The sequence below is a fragment of the Dermacentor silvarum genome, chromosome 10 (genome assembly GCF_013339745.2).
Source record: "Dermacentor silvarum isolate Dsil-2018 chromosome 10, BIME_Dsil_1.4, whole genome shotgun sequence".
Taxonomy (NCBI): Eukaryota; Metazoa; Arthropoda; class Arachnida; order Ixodida; family Ixodidae; genus Dermacentor; species Dermacentor silvarum.
In genome coordinates, this window is record NC_051163.1 from 3,171,258 (window position 1) to 3,185,314 (window position 14,057).

General features: G+C 48.3%; 1 protein-coding gene across 5 annotated transcripts in view; it reads right to left on the minus strand.

Moving 5' to 3' along the window:
- Positions 1-14,057, minus strand: part of LOC119466172 (transmembrane protein adipocyte-associated 1 homolog) — a 125,330-nt gene that overhangs the window by 29,692 nt on the left and 81,581 nt on the right. For all 5 annotated transcript variants that reach the window (XM_049657275.1, XM_049657276.1, XM_049657272.1 and 2 more), the window contains one exon: positions 3,348-3,408. In XM_049657275.1, the coding sequence (XP_049513232.1) occupies positions 3,348-3,408 (61 nt within the window). The remainder of the gene's footprint in view (positions 1-3,347; positions 3,409-14,057) is intronic.

Consider the following 14,057-nt stretch of genomic DNA (forward strand, 5'->3'; position numbering starts at 1 on the left):
CGCTTGAGCAGCGCGGTACCTGCAGCGAACCGACACGCGACAGTGATCACAGATGCCAGCGCAACTGATGCAGCCCAGGTGCTAGATATCGAAATTATCTTTACGTGCAGGGCCGCGCAGGGCGCGTGTGAACACCGAGACAATGTTTTGGCAGACACAGGGGCTGCATACATCTTCTATAGGACACGATTTCTCCAGATGGTTGCAAAGTGTATTTACCGATTAGTTCTCTCGCAGAATGCTTTAATTTGTCTTATACTGGTATCACAGAGCCATCTTTGATCGCTATTGAGCCCGATCTATTCAACTGTGATTGGCTCCCTTCTGCAAATTGAGCGAAGAAGCCAATCTCTACCGAGAAATTCGATCCAGATAAGGCTCGATCACGATCAAAAGTGTGCCGTGTAACCCCCGTATTAGGCACTGGAATGAAGTCGTGTTTGGAAGAACAACAAATGTAGCCTCTGCCACTACATATGAGAAAATATTGCATTGAAGAGCTGACAATTCTCACAACCTATTGAGAAATGTGCTGAAAAGGGTTTACCAAAATGCGTTACTTAACTGATTTGTGCATTGGTTCATATTAGACTGAAATGCCAAGTCCTCAGGTGATGCAGGAAACCAGTGCAGCGTGAACATACCGCATCGGCAGTGCTCTTGCGGAGCGCTGTATTGCAGACACACTATAGTCCACAAAATCGTTATTTTCCACTAGTTGTTTGTGCACCCATAAACTGCACAGTGCATCTGGTGGCGTGGAGCAGAGATAGAACACCCTGAAGGTCGTAAGTTCAATCTGCAAGTGAGTGCCTCATTGCTCGCAGCAATAAATATTGATAGAGTTGACACTGATGGTCGCCTTATTCGCCCAAACCCTAAGTAGCTGCGATTACACGCGCTTCAGGTAGGGAAGTACGACAGAACGACTGTGTGTGGCTAGATTCGGATCTTGCCTTCAGCGATAGCCTCACGGCGAGAGTACCCCCGCAACTGAGAATCGGCGAGTGTGCCTAGCAATTTCGTCTGCGTGCTAGCTAGACGGAACAGGTTAATCTCGCCTGTAGGCAGAAGGCACAGAGCTGGAGCGATATTCTCAGGTGATCCCTTTTGGAGATACTGTCACGTTCGGAAGATTTCACGCAACTCATCACTCAGCATATATAGCCGACGTGTCCAGTGCCAAGTCACGAGAAATCTCACAAAAATGATGATATGTCTGAAAGTGATCACCAGATAATCTGCCCCTAAACATTGGGCATCACACAGTAAAACTTACACTTCACACCATCAACTGCATCATGATGAGTGAATGAAAAATGCTCCCGCGGTCTTGACCAACACTTTTTCTTTCTTATATTTGACGACATGTGGCAGTTGTGTCAAGGTTTTATGCAAATCCCACTATTCAGCTTATTCGCTTCGACTATATGATACTTATTATATTTGCTTCCAAAATTGCTCTGAACCAAAAAATTTATATTCGCACAAGCCTACTAACAAGCTAAGTTGGAATTCTCATGTCTCCAATTCCTTATTTCGCAAGCTTTGTATTCTTCGACATAAACTAAAACAAGTGCCTCCCTAAACTAAATTCATGCATACTGATCACTCATTAGGCCTAGAATGGAATACAGCAGCACCGTCTGGGGTCCTCAGACTAAACACAATATGAATGCACTTGAAATGGTTCAGTGAAAAGCAGTTTGGTTAATTTTTTCTAAGTACCGTAAAACACACAGCATCCAGACATTGCAATTGTAATATACGCATGTTCGCTGATGACTGTGTTATCTACCGCGCCGTAATAAACACTCCGGATCAGCTAACCCTACAAAGTGACCTTGCTAACATTTCAGAATGGTGTACCACTTGGTTAATGACATTAAACGTTAACAAATGCAAAAGCATGTCGTTCACCCGCAGCCATAACCCTCGGAGGTTTGCGTACACAATTAATAATTTGGTTCTAGAATCAACTAACACTTATAAATACCTTGGTGTCACTGTGTCAAACGATCTGATTTGGCGTACGCATGTGCATAACATCATTTCAGCTTCTAACAAAACTTTAGGTTTTTTAAAACGTCATTTGCGGAACGCTCCAAATCACGTAAGATTACTTGCTTACACAACACTTGTGCGACCGAAACTTGATTATGCCTCCGCAGTCTGGAATCCGCATCAAGCATATCTCATCGATGCTCTTGAAGCTGTACAAAACCGCGCCGCTCGATTCATCCATTCTTCATATTCATATGACATCAGCGTCACGTCACTGAAATTACTATCTGGGCTTCCAGACCTCGCTTTACGTCGGCGCATCGCTTCCCTCTGTCTTTACCACAAATTCTTTTACAGTCCTACCCTTCACCAAGCACCTTATATCACGTCCGCATCGCGCATATCATACCGAACCAGCCACTCGAAACAGGTTTCACGACCACGTTCACGAACATCAACATTTTTAGCCTCGTTTTTTCTCCGCATGGCGGCAGACTGGAACGGCCTCCATCCTGCCATTGTCGAAATATTCTGCCCATCCGTATTTTTACAAGAGGTCACTGACCATCTGCAACTACGTTGTACTTGAATTTTCATTATATATGTTTGTATTTACATGCGTGTATGTATATGTACATATATAAGCGTTAATATGTGTATACATGTGTGCATGTACTTGAATATGTATATGTGTACACATTTGTGCGTGCATATGTTACTTGAACAAGTGTAAAGTCAAATGTTGTATCCACCCCTTATGTAATACCCCTGAAGTCAGGGGTCTTTAAGGTAAATAAACTGAACTGAACTGAACTGAACTTCAGTGCAAAGTGCCGAGGTTTCAGGTTTTTTTTTTTTTCTCCTTAAAAATAACAAATTCCTGTTGCACCCTGACCCACAGATCTGTCCATTAGCATCACAGCTAGCTAATCAGACATCATCATTCTGAATCTTTACTTCCCTATCGAGCAACAACAAACAATTTCAAATTTTATTTTCTTCCCAGCACATTAGGTGAATGGAACACTCTACCATTGTCATTGCTAAGCGGTACTCATTCTTTAGTACAGATTATTGATGTCACACTTTTAGAATTTGAATGTGATCTGTTCATTTGTACAACATCCTTTTTTCTTGTTTAGTACTTTTACCCCTCCTGCCTGGGCCAAGATGGGCCTGCAGTATCCTGTAAATAAATAAATTATGAACAGTGCAAGCCGGGCCATGCTTGGTTTCCTGTCCCCGCAACACAGAAGCTGGTCAGTTGCCGTGCAAAGCTTGTCCCCATGTACATGGTTCTATGCTAAGTGCAGTCACATTTTAATAAGCAATGACAGCATTACCTGGCAGGGCTACGCGTTCCCGCAAGCCAGTCCACGGTAGCAGGAACACAATGATGTACACCTGCACACAAAAGAGTGAGTTGCATTGTATGCCAAAGCCACCAATTTGTTTTCAATTTGACTCCGACAGTTAAATTGCTGTCAGTCACACATTATCTTTGCCGAATCAAACAGTTTACCTATTAGGAAAGCATTTCCACATGGAAAGACAAGACTGTTCTTTTTTTTTTCTTGCTTGTTACAAAGTGCCTAGTAACTCTGCATTCAGGTAAGAATGGTAACAGAGGATCATGACTATATTGTCATGATTATCATGACACTATTATGATAATGGAGGATCATGACTATATTGCGAACACAGTCGGTGATCGGCAAAATCTGATCAGCGGCGAAATGCGTCGGCTTTTATACATGAGTCATCAAATGTTCCAGAGTAAACCCTGGTGCCCGCGTGTCTTGCAGAAAGTACTAGACCATTCGTGTCGCTCATAAAATCATGTTACATAAGCGTTGGTGGCAACAGACAATAGATAGAAGCATGGATAATGTTCGGGAAACTTCAGATACATGCCGGCGTGTCCTGCGCCGAGCGATAACGTTTAACATTTGTTAGCCGGTGAAAGATAAACAAGTCCACGTGTCAATATATATATTGTTACGTAGGAAGACTCAGACGAAAAGCTATATACAAGTATATTTACAAGGAAATGCGTCGCACTTGGCCAAGAGGCAACAGCCCGCACTAGCCTCTAATCTTCGTCGTTGTCTTCAAACTGCTCGCTTCATCATGGCAAATACTGTTCCGTAGCACTGCTCCCGGCGGCAAAAGCACCGTCCCGGAGCGATTAAAGGCCGGACTCTGAAGCAGTGTAGTAGGCCTTGAGCCTACTACAATGGCACATTGTTGAAAACGAGCAAGTTGAAAGCGACATCCGCAATGCCTTTGAGGATGTGGGAAACCTTGTCTGGCTCAGCCATGTGTGCGTCAACTTTCCGGCACAGAGCCAAGACGTCCTGAATGTACGTGACGTAGGGCTCTGTTGACGTCTGCACACGGCTGGATAACGCCCTCTGCGTGGCAAGTTGGTGACCGTAGGGGTTGCCGAACAAGTCTCGGAGCTTTTGCTTAAGCGAATCCCAACTGGTGAGCTCATCTTCGTGCGTCCGAAACCAAACTCGAGGTGTGCCACCGAGGTAAAAAGACTACGTTGGCGAGCATGATAATGATAGTAGGGTCCCACCGGTTATTGCGGCTGACGTGTTCGTACAGGCTGATCCAGTCCTCGACGTCTTCCCCATCTTTGCCCGAGAATACGCCAGGATCACGGGGAGCGGGGAGAGCGATGTAGGTCGTCGAAGTGGCAGCAGGTGTCGGAGCCGGCTGAGTTGAGCTGTCGTCGCCGGGAGCCATGACGGAAGGCTCGACGTACCGTCCACTGCAAAGCTTCGTGACGAGGTACAGGGAACGTCCACCTCCACCAGATGTGTTACGTAGGAAGATGCAGACAGTTTTGCCAGGTCTGGCTATATATAGCCAAATTGGGCTACGGGAAAAAATTTTTGGCGTCGACTTGGACGAGTTGGCTATGTGGCTATATTTGGGCTACTGAAAATTGGCGATTTGGCTGTGTTTGGCCTATAAGTGGCGTCCTAATCCACGCTCCAGAGGTGGCTCTGATTGGGTAGAAGCAAATCTCGAAGGCTGTGTTTTAGCTGGCTGAGCCGGCCGCGTGGCTGTGCCTGCGTGCGCGGAATAACCCCTGGACCCCTCCCCCCCCGCCTTTCCTTCCCTCTCTGCGCCGTTGTCTGAGCCGGTGGCTTTGATCTTTGATGCACTTAAACTTACACCCTGCTTGACCGTTCGGCACCCGATCCCTGGCCATCGGGATGAACATGGGAGTAGTGGGTTTTTCACAGTACACTGTACTAACATGGCTACGCTCAGGAAGGGAGAGCAATAACATAGGGTCGGGGCCTTCGGGCGATCGTGGCGCCGACATGAAAGAAGGGAAGCACGGGTGGATGACACGCTCCAGTGTGTTCATGGCCATGTCTTCCGGATGAAGTAAAGCGCCGGGCACAGCTTTCGACCTACTCCACGTTTCTGGCGCGACGCTTTACTGCCATTTTCTTTTCCTGCTAGATGAATTTTTCTTCGTCCTTAGATTCGAGATTCATTTCGATAGGTTGGACGTAAGATCCCATCCTCCTCAGAGAGGAGAATCCAAACATGGGGAAGTGGGCCAAATATGCGAGAACGTATAAAAAGAATAGGAGCAAGACCCCGAGCCAAAGGTGGGTTCTGGTGCTTTTACTTCTAGATGGTTTGCCCGTAACGTCATGAATCCAGACAATCATTCTGCTAATATCGAAACATGTTTGCAACGAAGACATCAGTGCACCACGTCACATGTACGTTAAAGAACCCGAGGTGGCCAAAATTAATCCGGAGTCCCCGGGGCACTGCGTCATGCCTCCCAATCATGTCGTGGTTTTGGCACGTAAAACCCGAGAAATTATTAGAGCTTTAGAATAGGGGCCTAAGACGTATTGGGGCCCCAAAGAAATAGCGTCGAAGCCACTGCGCATGCGCAAGATGAAAACTGTTTTAAACGAGGTTTAGCGTCGGGCACGTTATTGCATCGATTTAGTGGGAGCCCCAAAAGCTGCCTTCAAAAGCTTTCATCAACAAACATGGCGGCGCCCATCGAAGCGACGGCTTTAACCTAGCACAAAACTATAGGTTCGATTCGTGGTAATGCGTGAAGTTCGTACGCTAGAAGAAGTGCTTGCGGTTATCACTTTCTCTCAACTAACATGTGTAATGAAGATTAATTCATTATACGCCACTGATTCCCAATCCAATTGTCGATTTCATGGCTCGTAGGCCTATCACGGATTGACTTGGCTGGGTGAAGGTGCAAAACTAAGCGCAACAAGTTGCATGCTGCCAATAGAATAAGTTCTAAATTGTAATTAAAGGCTAAAACACGAAAGTCTAAATTACTTTTCTTATCATAAAATGGTATATTTTATTTTAATATTTATACCAGCTTTTCTTTGACGCCATAGTGACGCTGCAAGCGCAACAGGCTATCGGCAAACGTAAAACGCCTATTCCAAAACTCTTCATGCCCCCCCCCCCCCTCCTATGCCCCAACGCTAACACTAGCAAATTTCTCTTTGGGGCCCCAAACTTTAGGGGCCCCTATTCTAAAACTTTATTAGCCATCAACATGGTTTGCTTTTTTGACAGTAACCGGTTTTCACAGCATTACCACTGTTATCAATTTGTTGTTTACCATTGCTCTTTGTGCGCCATCGCGGCTTTTACCCTTTCGAGCGAGTTAGTTCGGGACGTGCTCGTTGCCGAAAACGATGGCGCGCTTCTTACACTAGTGTGCCGGCTTGTGCAGTAATCTTTTAAAGCTCCGCTTCCACTGATTCAGGCAGTGAGGGGCATCTGTTGCCTGTCCCTTTTCTTAACGCATGTTCTTGGCGTGCTAGAGACCTAAGATGGCGGCCAGGTTTACGTAAATTGACACTATATAGGTAGTGTGTGTCCCAGCTAATCCGGCCCAAGCTAATTGAAAAACAAAAACGAAAAAAAAAAAACAAGGAAAACAAGATAGAACGATGCGACAAATAACGCGAGATATCGTAAAAAAGATGCCGTGAGCACGTCGCCATCGCAGATCGCTGGACAGCTGAATTTCTACGCCGTAGGCAGAGATAACGTGAGAGATCTATGACGCTGAACATTTTGTGTTCACGACAGCTAAAAGCAGAGTTCGTAGTTAATATTACTGTAAATAACTAAAAATAATTACTTAGTACTATCTGTCATAAAATAAAAGCACTGATTTCGCCCTCTGCAGCGATTCGCTGGAACTTCAGAGCTTTCAGGGCCAACGAAAAAGTATTCTCTGCAAGCATGATGTCGCTGTTGTTGATGTAAAGGGCAGACCGTCACGGCGGCACGGACATTTCATTACGACGGGTTGTGCAAAAAATGTATACACAAATAAAATTGCAAATAAAAATGGCTATATTTGGCTACGAAATATTTTGCACTTTTTTTCTGTTTGGCTACATTTGGGCTACAACTTCTCTAGCTTTTGGCTACGCTGCCTTGTCGGACCTGGCAACACTGGATGCAGACGAAAAGCTATATACAAGTATATACAGTGGAATCTCGATGATACGAATCTCACGGGGTCACGAAAAAAAATCCTATTAGCCGAAATTTGTATCATCGAAACACAAATAAAACTAGCTAAATTAAAGAGTCGAGAGGTGAACTCACTCAGGCACACGTACGTAAAAAGCAGTTACAGTATACACCACTTATAACGTAACCGTTTATAGTGCAGAACTGTCTACAACGCGGCCTTTTCCGACTCCCGTTTACCCTCCCATAGAACTCCATGTATACGCATACCGCTTACAGTGCAGCCGCGTGAGACGAAATTACGGCTTCCGCGGGAAAATCTCGCCAAGAAGGGCGGTAGCGAGCACGAGGTGCGCCCACCGATGGGAGAGGAGATCAACGAGGGCGATGCGGAGGAGAAGCGCGAGACGTGGAGCACGAGTCCAAGGGCGATAAAGTCGTCACCTGCGCGCCGTATGTGCGAGTGAAAGCTCGCCAGGCACGCGCGCCTTCACGGACAGCGAACGCACAGCGGAGAGCACAGCGGGAGGGCGGGGGGGGGGGGGGGGGGGGGGCGACGCTGTGCTGCGGCGCCAAATGCTTGCAACCGAGTGCAAGGGTAACTGGCGACGCACGCAATCTCCCCACGCGAAAGGAGCAGGGAAGGTAGCGCGGAAGGGAGGGAGCGGGGGGGCGGCTCTAATGCGTTCTTGTACTTTGCGCCTGTGCCGGCTGTCGATGGTGTCACACGCACCATATCTTAAAAGCGATATCCACACGGCTCTGACCTTTGTATGCGCTTACGCCCCTCAGTTTCTGTTGAAGTGATAGACCGCACGAACCTGCACTTGCTGCGGCGGCCGCGCGTGAAGCGCAGCCGCCGTAGCGAGCGAAGAGACAAAAAGAAAAGCAACAAAAGCGCCACCGCTTCAAACTCTTCGCGCCCAGTCGCGGCTTCCGCGCCGGACAGCGCGGGCGCGGCGTGAAAGCCCGCGTGACTGCGCGCTGTTCTCTTTCGCGGTCGTCGGGGGGCCGGCGTTTATTCGTATCAGCCAACGCGGGTCGAAAATCGATTCGTAACAAGCGTTCTCTAGCACGTTGCAAAGTAATGGGGCTCGGCCGGGACCTCAGAAAAATTCGTATCGTCCGGAAATTCGTATTAGCCGTGATCGTATCATCGAGATTCCACTGTATACCTGGTGTCACCTGGTGGCGCAGAGCTCAAACTGACAAAAACAGCTAATATTGCAGTAACCAAGCGTATTCTACTTCGCTGCTGGTGTAAATTTTCGGCAGTGGCGTAATCGTGTTGCTGCCGAAAATTTACATCAGCAGCGAAGTAGAATACACTTGGTTACTGCAATATTAGCTGTTTTTGTCAGTTTGAGCTCTGCGCCACCAGGTGACAGCACCATACAGGCCGCTCACTTTTACGGTTCCGCTAACACGCCCCAACGCCCCGACCGCCCGCTTCTACCCGATTACCGGACAAGCTAAAACTCTCTAATGACAAGCCTTGTCGCGTACTCCGGGACTCAGCCGCCACGATGGATGTCGTTCATCCCTCATACGTAGAACAAAGTCAGTTTACAGGAGAATGCGCTTGGATAAAGCAAGCAGCAGAGGCTAACAGTCTTTGTCTACCAGTAGCCAGAGTCCGCGTTGAGGGTCCTTTTGGAACACTTGACACAGAAGCCGCCATGTCAGCGCACCTTCCACCGCAATATCCATATTTGTTTTCAAACAAATCTGACGAGTTGTTGCGGAGCAGGGGAGTCGTTTTCGGCGAAGGAATAGTGCAAGCTCTAACAAGATCAAAGGCACGACAACTCGCGGGAAAGGTAGCATGTGCAAGCCCAGCACAGGAGGACACAGCCATACACAAGGAACCCTCAGAGAGCGTTAATGAGGTTACCAGTGAAAGCGAGGTCGTCGAAGGCGCGTCGGCTAAAGAACAGGCCACCGCATCGAGTCAGGAAGAGGCGGCAGTTTTGAGAGGGAAAGGGGAACCTGTAGAATCTCGGGAATCGGAATGCAGGCGAAAGTTGCTAAACTTAACAACTTGCACTTTGGTTACCGAGCAAGAAAGGGACCCCACTCTTCGGAACAACCTTAGCACAACGGTGAGGCGGGGACCGCAAAGAAAAACAATGTTCCAAAAGAAGGCAGGCGTTCTCTATCGAAGGTATCGCGATAGAAAAGGAGTCCAGTTTGATCAACTAGTAGTGCCACAGCGTTACCGCCAGGATCTGCTGCACTTGGTGCACGGGGACCTTTGGTCCGGACACCTTAGCATTCGAAAAACCAAGGACAGCTTGTTGCAGGTATTCTACTGGCCTGGGTGCTTTCAGGAAATAGAAGCATTCGTAAAAAGCTGCGACAAGTGCCAACGCATTGGAAAGCCCGGGGACAAGGCTAAGGCCCCCATGAAACTTGTTCCAATAATTACGGAGCCGTTTCGCAGACTTGTAATAGATACAGTAGGACCTTTGCCTGCAACTCAGTCCGGCTACCGCCACATTCTTACAGTACTGTGCCCCGCAACCAAGTTCCCTGAAACAGTGCCCTTAAACGAGCTAAGCTCGGTCGAGATTGTGAACGCGCTTTTGTCTAGACATCTTTGTGCGAGTCGGTTTCCCAGCGGAAATTCAGTCGGACCAAGGAACCGTTTCCACGAGCGCCCTAACATCGACATTTCTGGAAAAATGCGGTATCAAACTTAACCATAGTTCTGTGTACCATCCCCAGTCCAATGCCGTAGAAAAGGTTCACTCGGTCATTAAGCGCCTGTTGTGAGCCATGTGTTATGAGCGCAAAACAGATTGGGAACTCTGCTTACCAGCATCTATGTTCGCCCTCCGAACCGCCCTGCATGAGTCGACAGGGTTTTCACCGGCGGAGTTAGTCTATGGTCGTTCCCTGCGATCGCTACTCCGGATCATTCGGGAAGCCTGGGAGGGCTGAGCTGATGATCCGTCTGTCGTTGAATACGTGCTAGATTTGTTAGATCGGCTGCACACGACACAAGAGTCGGCAGGACAAGAAATGCGCAGAGTCCAAGGTAATGCCAAGCTTTACTACAACAGAACGGCTCGGGCGCGATGCTTCGAGGTAGAAGATCAGGTAATGATAATACGTCCCTCACCAAAAAACAAGCTTCAAGTTCAGTGGGAAGGACCGGCTGACATTGTTTCGAAATTATCTGACACGAACTACATAGTAACAGTTCTGGGTAAGAGAAGAACTCATCAGGTATACCACAGAAATTTACTGAAGCCCTATCGGCAGAGGGAGGCCGTCGTAAACATGTCCCTCAACATGCCAGAGGAAATGTCGCTTGACTTTCCAGAGTTGGCGTCAGCAACGGAAGCAGGTGTAGGCGAAACCAAAGATAACCTCGTACAGCAAGCCGAGCTCGACCTCCATCAGAAGACGGAGCTGCGGGAACTCATGTATGAGTATAGAGATAGGTTTTCGGACAAGCCGGGACTGACGATCGCAGTTGTCTATGATATTGAATTAACCTCATCAGAGCCTGTGCGTTGGAAGGCGTATCGCGTTTCACCACGCCAGCGTGAAGTCATGGCTGCAGAAATAACAAAGATGTTGGAGCAAGGCGTAATAGAACCGGGAGAGAGTGATTATACTTCACCTCTTATCTTAGTTGAGGTCCCCGGAAAGGAACCGCGCCCTTGTATTGATTACCGGAGGCTTAACCTGATCACGAAGGATCAAACCTATCCTATACCTCATATCGAAGAAAGGCTTGAGAAAGTGAGGAGCGCCAATTTTATCTCTACACTAGACTTAGTCAGGGGTTATTGGCAGGTACCGTTGACAGACCAGGCGAGTAGGTGTGCCGCATTTATTTCTCCATTGGAAACGTTTCGACCAAAGGTCCTGAGCTTTGGATTCAAAAATGCTCCCTATTGTTTCTCTAGCCTTATGGACCGGGTGTTGTGTGGTATGAAGAATTTTGCGCTGCCGTATCTCGATGATATTGCGACCTTTTAGGCATCATGGACAGAACATCAGAAGCATCTGCGAGCCGTACTGGCCCAGCTGCGCGAAGCTAACTTAACTGCCAAAGCGACAAAGTGCCAATTGGGGCGTGCCGAAGTGGCCTACCTGGGTCATGTGATTGGTCAAGGCCGCCGCCGGGCTTCCGAGGTCAAACAAGCTGCGATCGAAAGTTTTCTACAACCTCGCATTAAACGGGATATTTGGTCATTTCTCGGAGTAGCAGGATATTACCAAAGATATATTCCGCGTTACTCCAATGTTGCAAGCGCTCTGACAGATGCACTGAGAAAAACAGAACCACAAAGCATAAAGTGGGACGAAACCAAGGAAAGGGCTTTCTGTACACTGAAGAGGGCTCTGATGAGTCAACCAGTGTAAAGCGCGCCGGATTATTCTAAGCCGTTCATTGTTCAGTGCGACGCGAGTGATCGTGGAATGGGTGTTGTGCTTTGTCAAAAGGGAGATAATGATGAGGAGCACCCTGTACTCTTTGCCAGTAGGAAGCTCACTGCTAGCGAGGAAGTATACAGTGCTTCTGAAAAAGAATGTGCCTGCATTGTGTGGGCGGTGCAGAAGCTAGCCTGTTACATTGCGGGTTCGAGGTTCACCATCGAGACGGACCACTGTCTTCTTATGTGGATGCAATCAATGTCCCCCAAAAATAGCCGTCTCTTGCGCTGGAGCTTAGCACTTCAGCAGTACAATTTTGACATTCGCTACAAGAAAGGTAAACTCAATGGAAATACAGATGGTCTGAGTCGTTGCCCCTAGTGTATTGCTAGCCTCATGTCCACTCTGGTTTCAGTGTAATTTTTACGTTGGTATTCTTTTTCTTACGTTTCTTTATTATCGTGTAGTTGTACGTGATTGTTAGCGGATGTAGTAATCACGTCCTAACGCTTTCGGGAAATAGCCGTTTTTAGTGCTTAGGGAGGAGGACGCGCAAGGGATAAGAAAGCAGTAGCAGTTTTCCTTTTTTTTTTTTTTTTTTTTGTAAAGCCTGGGGTGTCTTGGGAGAGAGTGGCCTTGTGCTCGCTTGTTTGTGGTTGTGGGTCCGGCACTGTTCTGGAGTGATTGCATGCCGAAACAGGAGACCAAAAGTTGCGAGACTTGTTTGCAAGTCCTGCTTCACCGGACCGGACCAGGGAGAAAAGGCACACAAGAGCGCCCTGAGAACTGATGAACGACTCCAGGGAATCTACAAGCTACGAACCAAGGGTTCATCACCACGGAGGGAAATTCTGCTGCTGAAACGCCGATCCCTCGCCCAGTGGCTGCTGGCCCCTACGTGTTGGGATCTTCCTCCCCCGCCGGAGATGCTGTTACGATGGACATGTGACGCCCCGTGTCAAAAAGGGTTACGATTGACGTATGAAAGCCCGTTCGTTTATGAGTGACATGTCACGCCCCGTGTCAAAAAGGATTACGATTGACGTATGACAGCCCGGTCGTTACAATTGAAATGTAACGCCCCGTGCAGGGGAAATTATCGGAGGTCCATGCCTAAACCAACAGAGGATGAATCCCTGATTTGCTATGGTTGTCTCAAGTGATCCTTAATCTGGCGGGCGAGTCGCAGTGATTTATGGGCCCCTTTGTGTGTGTGCGCCCAGCAGGCGAGGGGTTTCGCCTTCCGCGAACTATGTACCACCCGGGCCTCGTGTCGCATTGTTTACCAGGCCCTTTTGCGTATGTGCGCCCAGAGAGTGAACGGTGCACGACAGAAGCCTCAAGTCGCCGCTGGTGGAGGCAAGCCCGAGAAACGTCGCCTAGGAGAGAAAGAGCAGCTGCCGAAACCCCCGACTGGACTCCGTACCTGTCACGTGACGTTGACGTGAGCAAAATCCCGCCTACGATGTTAGCGGGCCTATTTAAGCGGCCCCACCATGTATTTTCCAATCATTCTTTTCTTTTTTTATCCTTCATCAACCATGAAATAAACTGTGCAAGTTTCGCACTAAGAAATCGTCTTGCCCCTGCCTAGTCACTATGGTCTACCGGACGCCTGCAGTCTGCCGACAACGCCACGCTACCAAGAAGTAACGGCGGTCGAGCTTGAAGGAACCGGCGTCAGAACAATGTGCACTGAGGCCCGCGATACATGCAGGGCACCAGTTAGCTTCAATTGGATGACCATGTGTGTTGTCGGGATATGGGGGGGGGGGGGGGGGGGGGGAGGGAATGCCAACCGCAGGGCTCTGTCTCTGAGCCCCGCGGTTGGCGCATGCCTGCGCATTAACCGCGGTCCTGTACAAGCTCGAGGAAACAATAGACGACAACCACGTGTACACTCGGAAAGCATTTATTATGACTGCAACTAACACTTCGAGCAGGCCAGCTAGCTATAGTTGACATCGCTCAGGGTTCCCTCGAAATACACTAGGTAAAGAAGAGCTTCCGACTTACCAACTGGGGAATACGAGCGGCCGCGGCGATTGCGGTTAGTCAACTGCATTAAGAACGCAGTTGACTAACCACGTGCGGGAACACGGGAGCGGTAGCGGAGACTTCCGCTATCGCCGCTTGCTGGGGACCAA